We start from the raw sequence: 24,067 nt of genomic DNA on the forward strand, positions 1-24,067 counted from the left end.
GATTATATAGAAAATCCTGTTTTCTTCCAGATGCTTGATAGTCTTAACTTTTCACTTTAGGTATGTGATTCGTTTAGAATTGATATTTGTGTATGGGATAAAGTACAGGTTGAGGTTCATTTTCCCCCCTCACATAGATACTCAGTTGTTCCAGTACTTTTTGTTAAAAGACTTCCATCTCCACTGAGGTGGTTTGGCACTGTTATCAAAAATCAATTGACCATAAATGTATACCTTTACATGAGCAATATACAAGTGTAAATGAAACAAAAAGCAAAATATAGTTTATTGAAGAACATAAGATACTTAGTTGAATAAGTGTAATAAAAGATATGAGAGACCTTTATACAGAAAAGTACAAAACATTGCTGAAAGAAGACAAGATCTAAATGGAGATGCTATGGCTGTGGCCGGAAAACTCAGTATCTTTCATCAAACTTCCCCAAATTTATCTGTAGATTTGATGCCATTCCAGTCAAAACACCAGCATGCTTTTTAAATTTTCATTGGTAAATCTATTCTAAGATGTGTACAGTAGTTCCCCTTCCCTTATCTGTAAGGGATATGTTCCAAGACCCACAGTGAATGCCTGAAACTGCAGCTAGTGCAGAATCTGATTTTTTTTCTTTCCTTATGAAGTCAAGAACTTGCACCTTTTCCCTTAAAGGAAGTAGTTTACAGCTTCTCTTTGACATTGTCAAATTGCCAGCATCACTACTCTTGTGCTTTGGGGCCATTAATTCAAATAAGGGTTACTTGAGTACAAGCACTGTGATACCACAAAAATTGATCTGATAACCTAGACAGCTAAGTGACTAACAGGCAGGTAGTATAGAAAGTGTGGATACACTGGACAAAGGGACACATCCTGGGTGGGGTGGAGCGGAATAACAGGAGATTTCATCACACGATCCAGAATGGTGCACAAGTTAAAACATGAATTGTTTACTTCTGGAATTTTACATTTAACATTTTGGGACTGTGGTTGACTATAACAGAGTAACTGAAACCTGGGAAAGGGAAACCGCGGATAAGTGGGGAGCTACGGTATAGAAACCCAAAGACCTAGAACAGTTAAAAATAAGCATTGAGAAAAAGCAAATTGGATGACTTATGGCATCTGATTTCAAGACTAGCCAGAAGACTATGATAAGGCAAGAAAGACTGTAGTGGCTGTCTAAGGATAGACAAACAGGTCAATGCAGTAGAATAGAGTCCAGAAATAGCAGTAAGCCCCAGAGTTCAACTTGTATATTCCAGCATGTCACAAATTAATTTGATGAAGGGGCGCCTGGGTGGCTCAGTGGGCTAAGTGTCTGACTTTGGCTCAGGTCATGATCTCACGGTTCATGAGTTCAAGCCCTGCGTCGGGCTCTGTGCTGATAGCTCAGAGCCTGGAGCTGCTTCGGATTCTGTGTCTTCCTCTCTCTCTTCCCCTCCCCTGCTCACACACATACTCTCTCTCTGTCTTTCTCTCTCTCTCTCTCTCTCAAAAATAAATAAACATTAAAAAAATTAATTTGATGAAGAAAACCATTTTCCTCCTAATGGCCACTAACATTTGTGAGAAACACAACTGGGAAGGATTTACTTGACTAAAATGCATAAATAGCAGGATAAAGTTTAGGAGATTGCTGTAGGTAGCTAGCTAAGTATCTGGCATTAGAGGTTTTTCCAGGGCTCTAATACCAGGCCCTGGTTTGTCCGAGAGACTGGTCCTGCTCTGCAAAAGGAAATGTCCCTCACCAAAGGTGTCATAAGTCTTTCCTTCCTCTATAACTTTCTGTCCAGCCAGATCCTGTGAGAGAGATTTTCTTGAACATGATATTTGGGAATTATGGTAATTTCTACAGGAAAAATGATAATACATTAAATTGCATCGTTACAAATGTTTGAAAAAATCAGCAGTTAATATTCTAAGGAAGAAAAGCACCTGAAGACTTTAAAAAGACAGAAGTATCTGGAATTTCAGCTCTGGCTTTGTTTCTACTTCTACTTGAAAATTTGAATAGGAGCTATCCAAAATTGAACTTTTCTTTTCCTCGAATGTACATATTTTTAATATGTCTTTTATTATGTTCCTCTACCAAAATTACAGCAGTAATATATTTTCACAACTAGTATACAATGAAAAGACATATAAATAAATATCATGCCCCGCTTCAATTCTTTCAGACCTATCTATAACTTCAACAAAGCTTATTTATCTTTTCATACCTTTTTCCTTGCTCATATCAACATTACACGTTAGATTTGATTTGTCCTTGTTCAAGTTTTTAAATGGCACCAAGCTAGGGGCACCTGGCTGGCTTAGTCAGTTAGAGCACTGGACTCTTGATCTCGGGGGTCATGAGTTTGAGCCCCACATTGGGTGTAGGGATTACTTAAATAAATAAATGGCACCAAGCTCTGCATTGGTTCTCTAACTTTCTTTGCTCAAGCAATAGCCTATCTTGTACATCCCTTAGATAAATATAGTCTTACTCTTTCTGAAATCTGTATTATATTGTGCATTCTACTCCTGCTCTTGGTTATTTGTGCCTTGTCTTTTCCACTTGATTAGTTTTTGCAGTGGTTAATAAACCACTTTTGAAGTCATTTGAAGGAATGACTTTTTTTTTTTTTACAAGAAAACAAATCTACACCTTTATTTATTTACTTTTCAGTTAGTTTAAATCCTTGAGGGGTACAGCATCACAAGGATTCTGTGGCCAATGGCTTTAGCAGGAAGGTTGCTTCGGAATTTGGTGCAAACCATGCCACTGTTTCCATGAGCACGAGTTAGTTTTCCCCAGATTACTCTGGTTTTATTCGGTTTGCCACCAGGAGTCACTGTGTTGTTCTTTGCTTTGTACACATAAGCACATCTCTTGCCTAGAAAGAATTCAGTTTCATCTCGAGCATAATAAACACCTTCAATTTTAAGAAGAGCTGTGTGCTCTCTCTGGTTCCGGAGACCCCGCTTATAGCCAGAAAAAATGGCTTTGGACCACAGCCTTCCAGACATATTTGTCGTTTCAGGAGTCCTGTTCCCAGCAGGCCTCCACAAGTTCCAAGATGGTGGAAAGAGCTTGCTCTCTGGATAGGCTCTATTATGTGACTATATTCTATTTTATTTAATCATTTATAATTTTCTTATTCATCTTTGGGTTTAATTTAATGTAATTTAAGGAATTGAGGTGAATTTCATTGATCTTCCCCATTTCTTCTTTTCCAATGTGTTTATTTGTGACTATAAATTTCCTATAAGTTTTACCTCATCTTGTTTCTTATGTTTTATTTTGATTATCATTTAATTCAAATAATTTTATAAGTTCAATGGTAATAATTTTCTTTATAATCGTAGAAGGAGGTCCCATGTACTCGGCACTCAGTTACCCTCAATGGTATATATTTTGCGTAACTATAGTACAATATCAAAAAAAGATTTCACCAGTTTTATGTGCAGTTATTTCTGTATGTAACCGTTCTATATGGTTTTGTCATGTGTAAGTTTCATGTAGCCACCACCACAATACACAAAACTGTTTCATCACCACAAGGCTACCTCATGTTACCACTTTATAGCCATGCCACCCCTTCCCACATTCTTAAGCTGTGGCAACTTATATTAATATGTTTACCATTTTAATAATTTTTAAAATTTCAAGAATGCTATATAAATGGAGGCAAACATATGTAACCTCTCATGAGTGGCTTTTCCCCCCTTTTTTCTCAGCCTAATTGCCTTGAAATCATCCAAGCTGTTGCATGTACCAGTGGTTTGTTCCTTTTTATTGTTGAGTAGTATTCCATGGTGTGAATGTGCCACAATTTTTTATTTGTTTTTATTTTAATGTGCCACAATTTTAAAAACTGAAAGGAATCTATTCAAAGCACCCCTCCCCCTGCAGCCATGCTTATAGGCAAAACTCACAGGTGTCTACACTTGGTCCTAACTCTGTTTTTCTATGTCACAGTCCCCTCCACTCTTGAAAAGTAGACCCCCAACTACTAAACATATTCTTCTCTAGGGACACCTTGGTGGCTCAGTCAGTTAAGCGTCTGACCTTGGCTCAGGTACGATCTCGTGATTCATGGGTTCAAGCCCCATGTCGAGCTCTGTGCTGACAGCTCGGAGCCTGGAGCCTGCTTCAGATTCTGTGTCTCTCTCTGCCCTTCCCCCGCTCACACTCTGTTTCTCTCTCTCTCTCTCTCTCTCTCTCTCTCTGAAAAATAAACATTAGGGGCACCTGGGTGGCTTGGTCGGTTAAGCGTCCGACTTCGGCTCAGGTCATGATCTCACGGTCCGTGAGTTCAAGCCCCGCGTCTGGCTCTGTGCTGACAGCTCAGAGCCTGAAGCCTGTTTCAGATTCTGTGTCTCCCTCTCTCTCTGCCCCTCCCCTGTTCATGCTCTGTCTCTCTCTGTCTCAAAAATAAATAAACATTAAAAAATAAATAAACATTAAAAAAATAATAAACATACTCTTCTCTAGCCTGACCGCAACCCACATCCCTAGCAGGCCTCAAACAGAGTCCCTCAAAAACCTGCCACCTTCTGCTCTACCAGTCGATCCACCTGCTCCCCACATCCTTCCATGGGCACACCTTTAACCCTCTCACATCCTTCAAAACCCCTTCGAAGGCCCAGACTGACAGAAACTCGGGGCTGACATTTCTCTTGATGTCTGACCCCTCTCCTCCCTTGGACAGTGAATAAACTCCGTCCTGCTTTTTGCTCCACTCTTTGTGCAATTCTTTGCCACATGCATCACCAGCCAGCCTAACAAAACTATTCTTCCACTTAAGGATATTTGAATGATTTCCAAGTTGTGGATATAATGAATAAAGCTAATATGAACATTTGTGTACAGATTTTGTGTGAACACAGTTTTCGTTTCTCTGGGATAAATGCACAAGAGTTCAACTGCTGAATCACATGGTAGGTTGAGTTTTATAAGAAACTGCCAAACTATTTCAACAGTGGATGTGCTTGCTGTGTTACTATATTATATGTACCACAATATATGGGTGATCTAGTTCTTCACATCCTCACCCCCATTTGCTGTTGTCACAATATTTTAGCCATCCTGGTAGGTGTGTGGCTCTCCCAGAAATGGAATCTTAAACCAGTTATTCAGGAATTGCCTATCAGCACTAATTAGGTAATTTGCTCGATGGACTCCCACTATGCCTTAAAGGAAAGTAACTTTGCAATAACTACTCTAATTTTTTTGCCAAGTACAACTTACCCGTTCCTGCTCCCTTCTGCCTATAAAATCTCTTGCTATGTATGGCTCTTTGGAGCCCCTTTTTACCTGCTAGGTTGAATGCTGCCCGCTTAATGAATATTGAATAAGGTCTTTTTTCTTTTAAGTTTATTTATTTATTTTGAGAGAGAGAGAGAGAGAGAGCGAGCGCATGAGCAGGAGAGGGGCAGAGAGAGGGAGAGAGAATTCCAAGCAGGCTCCATACTGTCATTGGAGATCCTGACATGGGGCTCAAACTCATGAACCGTGAGATCATGACCTGAGCTGAAACCAAGAGTCAGACACTTAACCGACTAAGCCATCTAGGTGCCCCAAGCTAGTAAGATCTTTAAATTTTACCCAGTTCAATTTTAACACAGCAGCGGTCTTTAGTTGCCTGGTACCTGGTCCTGGGATGATTTAGGTTAGAGGAAATATTGACTTCGTGTAGTTAGATAAGGAGATGGTTGGGGTCTATAGACTCTGGTTTGGTTGGTTTGTATACAAGACATGCTTCTGACTAAGCCCCTTGCTTTCTCTAAGAATTGGTTAGCCCTAGGAGGGAATCTCTCTCTAGGTCTATAAGTCTCCCAAATGCCAGACCATCAATAATATAGAAAATAAGAAAATACAGTTAATGCCATTAATCCTGTGACGAATAGATGCCAAATAGACAAATACAGACTCTAAGAAAACACAGATCACATATATACAATAGAATAATACCCATCAATAAAAAGGAGTTAGCTATGGATATGTGCAACAACTTGGATGGGACTTAAGGACATTACGCTTAATGGAGGAAAAAAAAGCCAATACCAAAAGGGAAATTTTGTGTGCTTCCATTTGTCATCTTCAAAATGACAAAACTCTAGTGACAGAGAACAGATAAGCAGTTCTCAGGGGACAGGAGCCTGGATGGGGTTGAATGGGTCTGGCTATTAAGGCGTGGCAGAGGGAGTCCCTTTGTGGCTATGGAACAGTTCTATCTCCTGATTGTGGTGGTGGTTACAGGAATCTGCAAACGCACACATACACACATGAGCAAATGTACAAATTGATGACAATGGGGAGTAGGGTGTGTGGCCTGGTTAACAGAATTGTACAAGATCAATTTCCTAGTTTTGATATCGTACCACAGTATCACTTCTGGGGAAGTTGGGTGAAAGGTTCAGGACTGAATGTACTATTTTTGCAACTTCCTGTGAGTCTATAATCATTATGAAATAAAAAGCTTAAAAATTATTTAAAAAGTAAAAAAAAAAATTAAAAAAAGAAGAGTCAGTGCCAATCCCAGACCAATCTAAAAGTCTTATTTTTTAATTTTTTGTCCCCATTTATTACACTGATCACAACATGTGGTCATAAACTGCTGGTACCGGAAGCAAGAGTAATGCTGGCCTCAAATACATACACCTAAGGGGGCCTCTCTCATGCAAACAAAACAAAGAAAAGCAAAACCAAACCAAACCAAAGGTTGCAAGCGGTAAGAGAGAGGATGGTCTCTCGATGTTTCATGTTCTTATACAAATACATTTTACCCCCAGTTTTCAGCCTTGGCGGAGCAGCTCTGGTCTCAGCCTTTCCATCCTCGCACAGGCAGCTGGGGCTCCTGCTCCCAGACCAGCGCCACCATCACTGGGGAGCTGAACACTGTCAGGGCTGTTGCCTTGTGCACAGCCTCCCCTCAGGATGCCTCGGTCAGGATGTCCTCGCAAGCCGGAGCACGTGGCAGCCTCAGAGCAGGCTCCCCGGTGGACCCACTGACTTGTGCACGCATGTGGGCAGCCCGCACGCATGCACAGTGCTCTCACTGGGCTGGGTGGGCAGTGTCTGCGTGATGTCTACCTGGACAGGCTTGAAAGGTCCCTGGGTGGACTGATCCCCAAATTCTCTAGAAGTATCCTGATTAGTGTCAGAAGTTTGAACACTAGATGTTGACAGAAGCTATGGGCGCGAACAAAATCATCCATGTTTTTTAAAAATATTTTAAAAAATATTTTTATTTATTTTTGAGACAGAGAGAGACAGAGCATAAGCAGGGGAGGGGCAGAGAGAGGGAGACACAGAATCCGAAGCAGGCTCCAGGCTCTGAGCTGTCAGCACAGAGCCCGACCCGGGGCTTGAACTCACAGACTGCGAGATCATGACCTGAGCTGAAGTCGGACGCTTAACTGACTCACTACCCAGGCACCCTCATCCATGTTTTGAGAGATGGAGCTTCGGTTGTTGTGAAGTCGTTTTAAACTCTTCTTGAGGGAGGTGATGGGATAGGAAACCCTTGGCAAGAAGGATGAAAGACCCAAAAATGAACAGTGGAGAACACCTCTTGGGAAACAACAGCATAAGTCACTCAGAAAGTGGACGTGAATGCTCCTTTTAGTTCCAGTCCAGGGAGTTTTACACATCAATCCCAGCCTCCAGGGAGTCACAGGATTCTGCTGTGTTGGGCTGGAGAGAACTGCAGTCTTGGTTTCCCCAAGGTTTATCACCATGGCTTGAAGTCACTCAGGCCCAGAGAAGCTCCTGGCAACAGCCACAAATCCCCTTCGGGGAGGCTGATGGCTGTGACAGGCAGCTGGTGGACTCTAGACTGGCAGAATGGAACCCCTTCTGCTCCATGCTACTTTCTAGTAGAAAGTCAGGGGAATGGAAATGGTCCCAGGGCATCCTCAGAACTGTTGGGAGAATATTAACTGCAACCATCTGGGTAAATTTCTAGGACTCTTCTCTGTTTTTTTATTGAAAACAAAATCCCCCTTTGTTTGCCACTTGGGTCTCCTAAGGCCTACCCATCCAAGGTTATTGTATTAGAAACGGGAAAATTTTCTTAATTGGCTCAGAGGCAGGGTATTGTAGAGATTAAGAACATGGGACACTGGAAAGGTGGGGAAAACAGGGAGATGTTGGTCAAAGGGTACAAACTTCCAGTTTTAAGAGGGATTAATTCTGGGGATCTGATGTATGACTATATGCTAAGAGAGTAGATGTCAAATGTTCACACACACATACACACAAATGGTAATTACGGGATGAATGTATTACCTAACCATATTGCGGTAATCGTTTTTTGCAATATATACATGTATCTAATCACCACATTTTACACCTTAAGCTTACACAATGTTATATGTCAGTTATATCACAATAAAGCTGTGAGGAAAAACAATAACACGGACACTCACGTCAGAAATGTCTAGGTTCAAATTCTTGCTTTACCACTTTGTAACTTTGTGGGTTGGGCAAATTACCTACCTGTAACCTCAGTTTATTGATATTGAATACGAGGATAATGATAGAATATACTTCATAGGGTTGTAGCAAGGATTAAAAGAGTTAATATACATGGAATACTTAGAAGAGTCCCTGACATTATTTATATTAGTGTTTTCTCTTGTTATTGTAAGACAACTAAGTTAAGGCCATCCATTTGATTGAACTATTTTACCTTCTTGGTGAAACAGGGGTTTATTTATGAAACTAAGCATTTTTGCGACTGATGACTACTGACACTTTTTTTTCTCCCATACAATGATTCGAAACAGTACATAATAAAGTAAAACATTCAGCATTTCAACCTAATCACCCCATATGTACATTAAACTTATTCAATAACCATCACTTTTGGTGATGTGTCCTGAAGCATTTAAATATTGTTCTAAAGGTCTTATTTTCCTCATGAGTAAAAAGAGAATAAAAACATCCCATTTATATTTGTCACCAAGAATTAGCTTAGGAGTGCCTAGACAGCTTAGTCAGTTGAGCATCTGACTCTTGATTTCAGTTCAGGTTATGATCCCAGGGTCCTGGGATCAAGCCCCATGTTGGGCTCTGTGCTGAGCGTGGAGCCTACTTAAGATTCTTTCTCTCCCCTGCTCACACCCCACACTGAGTATAGAGATTAATTAAATAAAAAACTAAAAAATAATAAAATAGAATAATAAAATAATTTATTTCCCAGGGTTACATACACCTACAGAGGCTCATTTAAACAAGGATAGGATAATCATGCCCTATACTACCAGTCTGAATTCTTGTCTGGTTCTCAGTTCTGCAAGTTCTTCAAAATAATGTTTTCCAGGAGGTTCCAGGTACTAAGCAGCTAAGTTATCAATGTGTATTGTCTTTGGCAAAATTAAACCTCTTTGGGCTTTTGTATATTCTGGCTTAAAGTGTATATAATGTAACCATACCTTCTGCCTCATAAGGTGGTCATGAAGATGGGTGAATCAATGTAACTAAAAATGCTGAGCAAATGGTAAAGGGATATGTTTTGTTATGAATTCGACAATATTTACACTGAAGGCATAATAAAACTGCAGAGAATTGATTGGTGAAGTACCCGCAAAAAGGACAAAGAAAAATCTATGTTTGTAAGACTATTTTCTATCTCAAGAGTCCAAGCACTCATTTCCTAAGCAAGGAATAAACACTGTCAATTTTTTTTTCAGTCAGCTACAAAACGCTTCCAATTCTGCTTGTTACTAAACTCATTTTGTTATAGTAGTCCTTCTTCACACTCTCCTGTGTTCAACCGCTCATGTCTCCCTTGGACACCATCACTAGCACACGTTGTATTTATCCTCACTATGTGTTCATGGTTATTCATTTCCCTTTCCAAAGCTGTCCTTTCTACCAAGGAGGCGGCTCTTTATCACAGCATATTGATATTATCCCTCACTCCAATTAGAATGAAACACATAAGACCAAGATCCCACCACATTGATTCTGATAACAGTTGGTGCAACAGTATTATCAATGCATATCTGAATTGACTTGACTGCTTTAACCAGCTTTATCTCAAAGATGGTTCCTTCTGGGAGGGTTTCCTATCAAACCAAGGATTAATCTAGAGTGATCAACCCTGCTGGTTTTCCCAGGATGAGGGATTTCATGGAACACAAGACTTTCAGATAAACCAGGATGACTTTGCCCTGAACTAAATAAATATACTTTTCTCCCTCTGAGCTTCATAGAGCCCTCTGCTTTGGGCATGCTACCACTGCTCATAGTTCTCATATTTCTCTCTCAGGTGGACAAGGCAAAGGCCTGAATTTGTTCTTTCTTAATTTAGGAGACACGACAGAATGGGATGAGTTTGAATCACTCTGTACCATCTGGTGGAACAGTCTCAAGGAAGTGGTCACCATCAAATGTATGGTTACCCCACTATCCTAGGACAAGGACAGCTGCCTGTCAAGTCACCTCAGCTTAACCCAGCCTAGAAAAGCGGTCTCCCAACCAACCTCCACACGTGTGAATATAAATACTTGTTTTACACCAGAACTTAAGGGCAGATTATTATGTAGAAATGGCAGACTGACATAGGGAGGTAAAATCTTCCGGAACTGAAAAGCTGGGAAGTAGGAACTCATACATTTATACTGGTGGGAGTGTAAATCTATGCAAGCACACTGGGAAGAAACTTCTCACTAATTAATAAAATTTTAAATGTTTGTACCCCAAAATATTCTATTTGTAGGAGCACAAAATGGAAAAATGTATATATATTCTGGTATCATAATGAACACATAAACTGAAATATATTGAGAAAATAGAATATTAAATTGAATCTAAAAAAAATAAACTATGGGTTTCCAACTATTGCTCAACTATCAGACATGTATAAGTACTACTTGAAACATGTAATAATTTGCTTTAAGTACTTGCGGAGATTATACATGAAAATGATACCATTGAGTGGCTTGTAGTGCAACCAATGATATAAAACAAAAATATGCAGAAACTGTATCTAATGCAATGTATGGAAAATGTCAGTAGAATACAGTAGTGATGGCTCGTGAGAATTCTGAAAAGGAAACCTCATTCTGCTTGCAAGTAAAACTACAACCTTGAGCACCTGGGTGGCTCAGTCAGTTAAGCATCCGAATTCAGCTCAGGTCATGATCTCACGGGTGAGTTCCAGCCTCTCACGGGGACTCTGCTGTCAGCACAGAGCCTGCTTCGGATCCTCTGTCTCCCTCTCTCTCTGCCCTTCCTCCACTCACGCTCTATCTCTCTCTCTTTCTCTCAAAATAAATAAACATTAAAGAAAGAAAAACTATAACCTTATAATTCTTGGGAACTATGCAGACAGCATTGGAATTTGTGGGGAAAAAACACTATTGCTATTGTCATATTTCTGATTATAGTAGGTCCAAAGTGATAATTATCAACAAAGATTATTCTTCACCATTAGGGTATTATGGCTAACTGGGCTCAATCAGAAGAAAAAAGAAGACCACCATGAAAAAGAGATGTGAGAAAGTAACAACATGAACACCCAGCGCACCCACGACACAGTTTGAAGGACGTAGGAGTTAACTTTTAGACAGAATGGAAACACACACCCAAATGCTTAGAAACACAGTTTTTTTCCAATATTGAGAACTAATGAGCACAATGAAAAACCATTCAAATTACAAAAGCTGCTATTACTTATTTATTTAATTTGCAATGTTTATTTATTTTTGAGAGAGAGAGAGACAAAGCACGAGTGGAGGAGGGGCACAGAGGGAGACAGAGAATCGGAAGCAGGCTCCAGGCTCTAAGCTGTCAGCACAGAGCCTGAAGCAGGGCTTGAACCCACAAGCTGTGAGATCATGACCGGGGCCAAAGTTGGATGCTTTACTGACTGAGCCCCCCCCCCCACAGATACCCCATGAAAGCTGTTTTTAAGAATAGCAAGCTTTTACTTTTGCCCAAGGAAAAATAATTTTTAAGAATGAGCTACTTCAGGGATGCTGGATGGCTCAGTTGGTTAAGCATCTGGCTCTTGACTTCGGCTCAGGTCATGATCTTACGGTTCATGGGGTCTAGCCCCACATCAGGCTCCAAGTTGACAGTGCAGAGCCTGCTTGGGATTCTCTCTCCCTCTCTCTCTCTACCCCTCCCCCCTCTCAAAATCAATCAATCAATAAATAAACATTTTTTAAAGAAAGAATGAGCCACTTCTTCACCTCTTTAAATAAATGAATCTGGGAAGAGCTATTAACAACTAAAACAAAGCAAAATCATCTTTTATATGGATAGTACCAGAAGTAGTAACAAGCATGCTTAAGTGATGCATGCTTAGGCAAAAGGGAAAAACCCAAATCACCTGGTAATACTTTGGTTACAACTTTATAGGCTATTTATCATTTCTTTTTCTATCTCTTATGTATCAATGGATCTATTTTTTTTTTAATGTTTATTTATTTCTGAGACAGAGAGAGACAGAGCATGAGTCGGGGAGGGGCAGAGAGAGAGGGAGACACAGAATCCGAAGCAGGCTCCAGGCTCTGAGCTGTCAACACAGAGCCCAACGCGGGGCTCGAACTCACGGACCGTGAGATCATGACCTGAGCTGAAGTCGGACGCTCAACCGACTGAGCCACCCGGGCGCCCCAATGGATCTATTTTTATGTAATCATCAAGTTGATCAAGCAATACTCAAGGAGAGTAAAAAGAAAACAGCTTCATTTTTATCTCTCATTGTCACTTTAAATATGTCAGGTGGAGCTAGATTTTCCCTAATCCTGCTGAAAATTTTATTTAGAGGTCATGATTTTTTTTTAATCACTCCTACCTACTACAAACAGTTTCAGCTCAGTAATATAAATAAATGTTCAGTCTTCAGTGAAAATTAAGACTTATTCCTCTGCTTCTATCTGTTTGTAGTTTATGGTAAATTGCATTTTCTTTCTTTTTCTTAATTTTTTTATGTTTATTTATTTTGAGGGAGAGAGAGGCAGAGCACGAGCCAGAGAAGGGCAGAGAGGGAGACACAGAATCCGAAGCAAGCCCCAGGCTCTGAGCTGTCAGCACAGACCCCGACAAGGGCTCGAACCCACGAAGCACGAGATCATGACCTGGGCCAAAGTCGGACGCTTAAGACACTGAGCCACCCAGGCGCCTGGCAAATTGCATTTTCCAAAAATGACCACAACTATATTTTTCGTGTCAGATGGTCTTCCAGAACCTTGCCACCTTCCCGTAAGGAAGTAGAGGCACTTTCCCTTTTCACTGAATCTGGATAGGCCTTTTAAATCATGAGCACAGTGTTAATGATGCTATGTGATTTTGAGGCTAGGCGTAAAAAGTGATACAGCTTCCATCCGGATCTTTCTTGGGACTCTTGCCTTTAGAACCTTGAGCTGCAATGTAAGATGTCCAAGGCTACCATGCTGTTAAGAAGCCCAAAGTAGCCCACACAGAAAGACCACATAGAAACCCAGAGATTACATGAAATAAGAGAGATGCCCAGCCAGCCCCCAGTGGCTCCCAGAACTGTGCACAGCTATCATGAAAAATTCCAGCACAAACTGTCCAGCCAGATTGTTCTAGAATTTCTGATCGAGAGAAACCATGAAAGATAATAAATGAGTGCTGTTGTTTGGAACCATTAAACTTGACAGAGTGGATATATACAAACAGATCGTATATAAAATAGAATTCTGACCTACAAACTCTGCAGCAGCCAACCAGTTTCCAACAGGAAACCAACCTACGACCTTGGCAGCAATCAGCCCACAACATCCAGGATTTGGACAATGACTGCTAGCTTCCCTAATTTTTTTTTTTCCTCTCTGTCTCTGCATCCAGTTCAGGACCAACCACAGAAAGCCAAATTCTATCTTCAAACCAGTCATATAAAATGGACTGCTTCTCATTAGTCACCTCCAGCTTCTCTATACCAATAACCAATCAATGTATCCCTGAAGCCTTCTCTTTTCAACTATAAAGTTTTCCCACTCCCGTGCCTGCCTTTGAGCTCTGCCAAACACACGTTATGGTGGCTGTAATACCGGTAATTTGAAAAAACCTAATGACAAGAAGATAAGACAATTACATAAGTGGCATGTAGAATTTACAAAATACTGCGGAAGAACACTTAATGTTCAATATATTTTTGATTTAAAAAGCAGGTTAAGATGACATAAATATTCATATAAAGGATATAAGCTTATATACAGCTATCTCTGGATAGAGTAATTACTGGTATTTTTTATACCTGATTGCAGACGGCGGAGGCACGTGTCCGTTTTTGTGTTTGCGGGTCCAGCGCTGCCAAAGGGGATGTCCCCTGCTGAGACTCTGGGTTCACCTGCACGGGTCTGCCCGGGTCTCCGGGAGGGGCTCCCTGCGCGCCCCCGGCCTGCGCGGGGGCTTCTGGGAGATGTGGTCCATCCGCCGGACTCGCGCACCTCCGTGCACCGCGGCACCAGCCACTGGGTCTTATTCCGCGGTGCGTGTGGGCAGGGCTGGTTCCGGGGGACGCGCCCCGTGAAAGTCTAGTGGCGGTCTCCGTGCCCAAGACCTCCAGGCGGATACCTGGAGAGGTGAGTCCCCCAATCTTACGGGGGCGCTGATGGCGGCAGGAATAGCCGAGAGTACCCGGGTCGTGCGAAGGACGAACGAAAAACGTTCGGCGCTCGCGAGGTCTGAGGGATGATATAGGATCTTCTTGGTTCTGTTGAGATGTGGAGGATGGCTACGACTTTGTGTTCCCAGGTTGGTGGGCTGTCCGCATCCTTGGGTTGGGGGGCAGAAGCCAGGGGTCCTTGGATTTAAGGGACAAATCTCGCCGGGTATTTTGGTTTGGGGCAGCTGCGACACGACAACCCCAGGTTGGGGGAGAGGACAGTGAGGTAGGTAGTACAGGGATTTGGGGGACCGTCTGGGGCTGTATGTTCTTAGGTGTTTGTGGTTCGTGGCTAGATCTGTGTAGTTTGGGGTTTGGGAGATGAGGGAGGAGTTAGGAAGTGGATGCCCCTGGTTTGGGGATGTGGTGGGGTCTTCAGGGTGAGGATGTGTTCTGGCATCCCAGGATTTGGAGATGTGGCTTGGACTTTGAGGAGGGGGGTCAGAGTCCCCACTTTCCTTGTAGATGTTCCTTCCTATGAGACCACCTTCACCTCTGACTCAGAGGGCTTTTCCGAAAGTGGGCCAGGGGATGTGTTATCAGAGCGATGGGCAGGTTGTCCTGGACACCAGGGTGGGCTGTTCCTTTGGCCAGGCCCTCTGTGGGTTGCCAAAAGACTGCCCCTACTTTGCATCTGAGAAGCCCCAGAGCTCAAAGGGGTCAGCAGCTTCGCTACACACCCAGGTGCTGTGGAGTTAAAAGACCTAATCCTGGGGACTTGTTTCTGGCGGTAGTGAAGCCAGGAGTATCACACCTTATAATCACCAGCGCAGATATCTGCAAAAGAGAATTCCCCGTACTCTTGGCCACAAAGGCTGTAGAGATGTTGTTTTAACTTTGTTGTCCCCGTGGAAGTTATAGCTCCACATGTTAAAGGTGGAGGTGTGAGTTTAGTAACAGATGAGCCCTGAGTCACAGCCTGGCTGTGCAGAGATTCTTTACATTCTTTATGGTCTTGCAGGTGGAGGTTGTTTTTGTTTTTTGGGTTTCTTTTAGTTTTTATTTTAATTCCAGTTAGTTAACATACAATATTATATGAGCTTCAGATGTACAATATAGTGATTCAACACTTCCATACATCACCCAGTGCTCATTACAAGTGCACTCCTTAATCCTCATCACCTATTTAACCCATCCCCCAACCCTCTCCCCTCTGGTGACCATCAATTCTTTTTTTTTTTTTTTTTTTTTTAATTTTTTTTTCAACGTTTTTTATTTATTTTTGGGACAGAGAGAGACAGAGCATGAACGGGGGAGGGGCAGAGAGAGGGAGACACAGAATCGGAAACAGGCTCCAGGCTCTGAGCCATCAGCCCAGAGCCTGACGCGAGGCTCAAACTCACGGACCGCGAGATCGTGACCTGGCTGAAGTCGGACGCTTAACCGACTGCGCCACCCAGGCGCCCCAATCAATTCTTTATAATTAAGAGTCTGTTTCTTGATTTCTCTCTCTCTCTTTCATTTTCCCTTTGTTTGTTTTGTTTCCTAATTCCACATGAGTGAAATCATATGGTTTTTGTCTTTTTCTGATTTATTTTGCTTAGCATTATACTCTCTAGTTCCATCCATGTAATTACAATGCAAGATTTCATTCTTTTTTTATGGCTGAATAATGTTCATTATAAATATAAATATAAATCCCACGTCTTTTTTATCCAATTGATGGACACTGGGCTGCTTCCATATCTTAGCTGTTGTAAATAATGCTGCTATAAACATTGGGTGCATGTATCTCTTTGAATTAGTGTTCTTGTATTCTTTGCGTAAATACTCAGTAGTGTGATTGCACAAGGTAGTTCTATTTTTAACTTTTTGAGGAACTTCCATACTGTTTTCCACAGTGGCTGCACCAGTTTACATTCCCACCAATAGTGCAAGACGGTTCCTTTTTTGCCACATCCTTTACAACACCTGTTGTTGTGTTGTTGATTTTAGCCATTCTGACAGGTATGAGGTGATCTCATTGTAGTTTTGTAGTTTTGATTTGCATTTCTCTAATGATAAGTGATGACGAGCATCTTTTCATGATGGCCACCTGTATGTCTTCTTTGGAGAAATATATGTTCACGTCTAATGCCCATTTTTCAATTGGATTATTTGTGTTTAGGGTGTTGAGTTATATCAGTTCTTTATGTTGGATACTAACCCCTTATTGGATAGGTCATTTGCAAATATCTTCTCCCATTCTGTAGGTTGCCTTTTAGTTTTTGTTGATTGTTTTCTTTGCTGTGCAGAAGTTTTTTATTTTGATGTAGTTCCAATCATTTATTTTTGCTTTTGTTTCCCTTGCCTCAGGTAACATATCTAGAAAGACGTTGCTATGGCTGATGTCAAAGAAGTTACTGCCTGTATTCTCTTCTAGGATTTTTATGGTTTCAGATCTCGCATTTAGGTCTCTAATCCATTTTGAATTTTGTGTGTGATGAAAGTGGTCCAGTTTCATTATTTTGCATGCTTCTGTCCAGTTTTCCCAACACCATTTGTTGAAGAGACTGTCCTTTTCCCATTGGATATTCTTTCCTGCTTTGTCAAAGATTAATAGACCATATGATTGTGGGTTTATTTCTGGACTTTATATTAATACTTTTATTTTCCTTTTAGGTAGAGTGGATCTGCAAAGACTGGGTATGAGGATTTCTGGCATGTGACTCAATCCTCACTGCTCCTACCTCCCTATTCTGCCCTCTTGGAATCTGCTGGCCCTGAGAGATCTGTGAAAAGAGGAGAAAATGGCCCCTAGATTCCTGGCAGCGAGACCCCAGTGAGTGGGATTTAACCTCTTTCATGCAGTAATCTCTTCCCCCAGTTAGATGACATGTGTTTATTTACTGCTTTGCAGAGCCCACTAAGTCTCTAAGACAAATATGAAACGTGGAACAGCTTTAGGAAAGTCCTCTTTCCCTCCTCAATGTACTCTCCCTACCTCACCACCATATCGGAACCCTGGCACACCTTAACCTTTGCCCCTACTTTCCATTAATTTAGTTCACAAATGATTCAGTATCTCTTCCACAAGCCCCAGTGTCTGCTGTGTACATTGAGAAGTGCTGTCTTTTCTTGAGGGCTTGTAGGCCTTGTTGAGGTTTTTGCTTTTGTTTTTGTTTTTTACTGCAGAAGATTTTAAAATTTAAATAGCATCAAGTTTATAGATGAATTGCAATAATAGTACAAGAACACCAATGTTCCCTTTACTCACATTCATCAATTGCCAACTTTTGCCCAGTTTCTTTATCTTTGTATCTCTATATATTTATAATTTTCAGAATCATTTGAGAGTAAGTTGCAGACATCATCATGTCTTTTATCCCTAATTACTTTGGCACGCATCTTCTGATCTCTCCTCTCTCATTCATGGTTTTACCTATTTGGGTCCTCTCTCTTTTCTTTTTGAGAAGTCATATGTATATGTCATATGGAAGGTATATCAAAGCCTATGAGGACAGTAAAAAGATCAGCGGTTACCAGGGATTGATGGGAAGTGATGAATAGGTAGAGCGCAGAAGGTTTTTAGGGTGGTGAGAATACTCTGTATGATACCGTAATAATGGATACATAGCATTATACATTTGCCCAAAGCCATAGAATGTGCAAAATCAAGAGTGAACTCTAATGGAAACTATGAACTTTGAGTGATTATGATGTGTCAATGTAGGTTCATCATTTGTACCAAATATATCCAGTGGGGATGCTGACAATGGAAGAGACCATGCATGTGTGGAAGCAGGGGATATTTTGGAAATCTTTGTACTTTCCCCTCAATTTTTCTGTGAACCTTAAACTGCTCTTAAAAGATAAAGCCTTAAAAAAAACTCACATAACACAAAATTAACCATTTTAACCATTTTTCAGTGAACACTAGTACAATAGTGTTAACTATATGCACTTTGTTGTGCAACTAATCTTCAGAAATATTTACTATTTATTTATTTATTTTTAAAAGTTTGTTTATATATTTTGAGGGGGGAGGGCTGCAGAGAGAGTAAGAAAGAGAATCCCAAGCAGGCTCTGCACTGTCAGCACAGGGCCCGACGCAGGGCTCAAACTCACAAACTGAGATCATGGCTGAATGGAAACCAAGAGTTGACTGATCAACTGAGCCACCCAGGAGCCCCTAGAGCTTTTTTTTGTTTGTTTTTTGTTTTTTAATGTTTATTTTTTTGAGAGAAAAAGAGAGAGAGTGAGGTAGGAAGGAGCAGAGAGACTGGGAGAGAGAATCCCAAGCAGGCTTCTCACTGTCAGCACAGAGCAAGATGCAGGGCTTGATCCCACAAACCATGAGATAGTGACCTGAGCTGAAGTCGGACACTCAACTGAGCTACCCAGGCAGCCTGAGAACTTTTTTATCTTGCAGAGTTGAAATTCTATACCCATTGAACTATAACTCCCTATTTCCCCCTCCACTCAGGCCTTTCCTTTACTTCTTTTTTTTTTTAATTTTTTAAAATTTTTTTTAATTTTTTTTTTTTTAACGTTTATTTATTTTTGAGACAGAGAGAGACAGAGCATGAACGGGGGAGGGTCAGAGAGAGGAGACACAGAATCTGAAACAGGCTCCAGGCTCTGAGCTGTCAGCACAGAGCCCGACGCGGGGCTCGAACTCACGGACCGTGAGATCATGACCTGAGCCGAAGTCGGCCGCTCAACCGACTGAGCCACCCAGGCGCCCCTCCTTTACTTCTTTAATCATGGTTTCCCTTAGGTCTGTGAGCATGTTTGTAATGGCTCTTTTGAAGTCTTTTTCTGATGAATCTGACAAGGCAGTTTCTCTTGCCTGCTTTTCCAGGGTATGGGTCATACTTTTCTGTTAATTTGCATGCCTCACAATTTTTGTTGGGAAATGGACATTTTAGATAATAGATTGTATTTAAAAATATTTTTAATATTTACTTACTTTTGAGAGAGAGAGAGAGAGTGTGTGAGTGGGCAAAGGGCAGAGAGAGGGAGCCACAGAATCCGAAGCAAAATCTGTCAGCTCAGAGCCCAATGCAGGCTTGAACCCACCCACGGTGAAATCATGACCTGAGCCGAAGTTGGACACTCAACCGACTAAAGCTACCCCCAGTTGTCACCCTCCCCCCCCTTTTTTAAAATCATTGCTGTGTTGGTGGCTGTTGATATTTTATTGTGGTTTTCATTTACATTTCTGTAATTACTAATGATGTTGTTTCTTTTCATGTGTTTATTGTCTATTTGAATATCTTCTTTAGAGAAATGTTTATTCAAGTCCTTTGCCCATTTATTTTATTTTATTTTATTTTATTTTATTTTATTTTATTTTAAGTTTATTTACTTTGAGAGAGAGACAGAGACAGAGAGAGAGCACATGTGCATGCAAGTGGGGGAGGGGCAGAGAGAGGGAGAAAAAGAATCCAAAGCTGGCTCCATTCTCTGAGCTGTCCGCACAGAGCCTGACAAGGGCTCGATCTCATGAACCATGAGATCATGACCTGAGCTGAAATCAAGAGTCAGAGTTGGACACCCAACTGACCGAGCCACCCAGGTGCCTGAAGTGTTATTTCTTCATGTGGATTGAGTTATTGTGTAGTGACATTTTGGTTAAGCCTAAAGGACTTCTCCCCTTATAATTTTTCGTTAAAAACCAGAACTCCTGACTATTATGACAACTCTAGAGATTATATTTGCCCTGTTCCCCAGGTTTACTTTGGTTGCTTGTTATAGTTGTTGATATTTGTTCATTTACTGGCTTTTCTGAACTAATTTTGTAAAGTCTAAATTCATTGTTGTATGTGGCCATAGAAGTCTCTTGTTCTACTGGTGAACTAGTGATTCAATAGAAATTTTCTTTCCCTGGAACCAGAAATAATGCCCTAGTCTTTGCAGATGGTGTGTGTGTGTGTGTGTGTGTGTGTGTGTGTGTGTGTGTGTTGTGGCACACTTTTAACACTTAGGCATTTGGCAACTATGCCTTTATTTTCACTTCCTGGTTGGATAGAGCCTGAAGGTAAAACAGAGGTGAATCTTAGGGCCTTCTCTAGTAAACACTCATAAAGGGGCGCCTGGGTGGCTCAGTCGGTTAAGCGTCTGATTTCGGCTCAGGTCATGATCTCACAGTTTGTGGGTGTGAGCCCCACATCGGGCTCTGTGCTGACAGCTCAGAGCCTGGAGCCTGCTTTGGATTCTGTGTCTCCCTCTCTCTCTGCCCCTCCCCCACTCACGCTCTGTCTCTCAAAAATAAAGAAACATAATAAAAATTAAAAAAAAAACAAAACTCATAAAGATACAAGTAAAAATAATTTATTGAAGCTTTAGTTTTAGTGACAAAAGTATTTCAACATCTTAAATTATTATTATTATCCTATTATAGCCTATCATATAATGGAGGATACTTTAACTCTTACAAGGGATGAGTTTGCTCATTATCTACTGTTCTTTTTGTTTGTTTATCTACTGTTCTGAAGTGATAGCCATGGTAAATTATTATATGAAAAAACTGAAATCATTTATAATAAAATAATGAAAACACAAAACTTTATGTATACTTTTGAATGTTTTCAAATACTTATATGAATCCTGGAGAACATTGTGGAAAGATGTTCATCATCTTGTTAACATTGGAATTGAGTTAGAGGATGAAGTGGAGGGGAAATACTGACTTTTCCATATATAATTAAACAGGGAAAGGTGAAGAAAACTGATTAAAAATGCCCAAAGGGAGAGGGAAAAATACAGCAACATTTTAAAAAGAGTATAAAAGTAGCAGTATAGGGGCACCTGGGTGGCTCAGTCATTTAAGCAGCTGACTCTTTATTTCAGCTCAGGTCATGATCTCAACGGTTCATGAGTTCAAGCCCCACATCAGACTCTGCGCTGACAGTGCTGAGCCTGCTTGGAATTCCCTCTCCTCTCTCTCTGCCGCTCCTCCTGCTCGCACGTGTGCTCTCTCTCTCTCAAATAAATAAACTTTAAAAAACATTTAAAATGTAGCAATATATCATGGTGACCAAGCTTGTGGACTCAGAAGCCAGTCTTTGTGGGTACAAATCCATTCTTTCCATTTGTTGTGTTACATGAGGCAAATTCTTCTAATGCCTTTTCTGGTCTTATTTTATACATTTAAATAATAGGAGTAATTGTATCTCTCTCTCTCTCTCTCTCTATATATATATATATACATATATATATGTATATATAGAACATATATGTTCTCTCTCTCATATATATATATAATATATGTTTATTTATTTATTTAAGTGATCTCTACACCCAAAATGGGGCTCAAACTTATGACCCCGAGATCAGGAGTCACACACCCTTCTGACTGAGCTGGCCAGGTGCCCCTATATATATATTTTAGCATGGAATGGCATAGTCCTTTTTTTTACAATCCATGTAAAATCTGTACATGAGCCTGCTGTGTAGTAATAACTTAACATTGCTTTTAAAAAAACTATTACTGGGGCGCCTGGGTGGCGCAGTCGGTTAAGCGTCCGACTTCAGCCAGGTCACGATCTCACGGTCCGTGAGTTCGAGCCCCGCGTCAGGCTCTGGGCTGATGGCTCGGAGCCTGGAGCCTGTTTCCGATTCTGTGTCTCCCTCTCTCTCTGCCCCTCCCCCGTTCATGCTCTGTCTCTCTCTGTCCCAAAAATAAAATAAAAAACGTTGAAAAAAAAATTTTTTTTAAAAAAAACTATTACTTTTGAATCCTTAGAAGAATGTTGAATTATTGAATGAAAAGAGAAAGACTCTAACATTGGAAAAGAAACTTCCAGCTACATGGTGTTTATAAGAGACAGCCAAAACAGATTCATACACGCTAAAAATAAAAAGATGTTTTAAAATGGTATCACAAGAAAGTGTTAACAAAATAGTTTCAAGTGTAGCAATAATATCAGACAAATAGGAAGCAAGGAATAATATTAAATAAGGAAAAGGGATTAAAATTCTGTATCACTATATGGGAAGAAACTAAAATGAGTGGAACAAAAGTCAGGAATAAAAGAACAAGAAAGCAAAATAAATAGGATTTCTTGAATATGAAGGGAGCAGTGAGTTTAAATATTAAGCATACAAATATGTTAAATATAAATACCCTAATAGGAAAAAGCTACTTATTGTTGTACAATGTTAATTTTTTGGTTTTGATAATTATACCGAGATTCTATAAGATGTTAATATTTAGGGGAAGATGTTAACACACAGAAGGTCTCTATACTATTTTTGCGTCTTCTATGGTAGGTTGTGGTTAAAAAGTTAAGCACTTACAGAACCGAGGCAGATGGCTAATAAAGAAAACAGGGCAGAATATTAGAATGAGTCTAATTACTCTGATCAGTGAAATATGAGAAGTTATTACTTTAAAATAACTTGGAAAATAAAAATGAACTTGTTGAAATTAAAAGCGTAATAAATGGGCTGGATGGAAGAATGAATACAGTTTATTTAAAAAAATTTTTTAAATGTTTATTTATTTTTGAGAGAGAGACAGAATGCAAGCGGGGGAAGGGCAGAGATAGAGGGAGACACAGAATCTGAAGCAGGCTCCAGTCTCTGAGCTGTCAACACAGAGCCCCACAAGGGATTTGAACCCATGGACTGCGAACCCATGGACTGCGAGATCATGACCTGAGCCTAGATTGTGACCTGAGCTGAAGTAAGCTGCTTAACAGACTGAGCCACCCAGGCTCCCCAAAATGAATACAGTTTATTTATTTATTTTTTTTTTAATTTTTTTTTTAACGTTTTTATTTATTTTTGAGACAGGAGAGACAGAGCATGAACAGGGGAGGGGCAGAGAGAGAGAGGGAGACACAGAATCTGAAACAGGCTCCAGGCTCTGAGCTGTCAGCACAGAGCCTGACGCGGGGCTCGAACTCACGGACCGCGAGATCATGACCTGAGCCGAAGTCGGCCACTTAACCGACTGAGCCACCCAGGCGCCCCATGAATACAGTTTAAATGCATATGTTGAACAGGAAGATAGATCTGAGGAATTTTTCTGGATTCAGTGCAATTGACAGCTATGAAGCAACAAATGAAGGGCATGGAGGATTCTGAAGGTCTACTATGTTCTCATCTTAGAGAAATTCCAGAAGGAAAGAGCAGCTAACACAAGGGGAGGAAAACACAGAAGCCTATTCTTCATCCCCTACCCCCCACCTCTGTCCCCAGCTACAGACAAATGGGAGTCCACTAGTCCAAGGGGCCACAAATGGTCCTGGGTGGTCATGTTGGCAGCTGTGGTAGAAACAGACACCCTAATAGGTGGCTTCTGGGAAAGAATATTTGACCAGACAGTCTCACGGTGCCTATGAAAAGTCAAAATGCACAGACTCTTTGGTGAGCAATTCCAACCTAAAGCAAAAGTCACATCACATAAATGGAAAAAGGTAACACTTTAAAAATACTCATTACAGGGGCGCCTGGGTGGCTCAGTCAGTTGAGCGGCCGAATTCGGCTCAGGTCATGATCTCACGAT

At 40.8% G+C, this 24,067-nt stretch overlaps 2 protein-coding genes across 2 annotated transcripts in view; one reads left to right on the forward strand and one right to left on the reverse strand.

Annotated features, from left to right (window-relative positions):
- LOC122207715 overlaps window positions 1-24,067 on the forward strand; it is a 167,244-nt gene that overhangs the window by 94,676 nt on the left and 48,501 nt on the right. The window contains exons 9-10 of the mRNA XM_042917902.1: window positions 6,776-7,008; window positions 14,231-14,454. Coding sequence (XP_042773836.1) covers window positions 6,776-7,008; window positions 14,231-14,454 — 457 coding nt within the window. The remainder of the gene's footprint in view (window positions 1-6,775; window positions 7,009-14,230; window positions 14,455-24,067) is intronic.
- Window positions 2,637-3,051, reverse strand: LOC122208732 (60S ribosomal protein L35a-like). Its single transcript, XM_042920159.1, has one exon. It carries the CDS (start codon window positions 3,005-3,007, stop codon window positions 2,672-2,674), a length of 336 nt encoding a protein of 111 aa, XP_042776093.1. The 5' UTR covers window positions 3,008-3,051; the 3' UTR covers window positions 2,637-2,671.

The sequence above is a fragment of the Panthera leo genome, chromosome E2 (genome assembly GCF_018350215.1).
Source record: "Panthera leo isolate Ple1 chromosome E2, P.leo_Ple1_pat1.1, whole genome shotgun sequence".
Classification (NCBI taxonomy): domain Eukaryota; kingdom Metazoa; phylum Chordata; class Mammalia; order Carnivora; family Felidae; genus Panthera; species Panthera leo.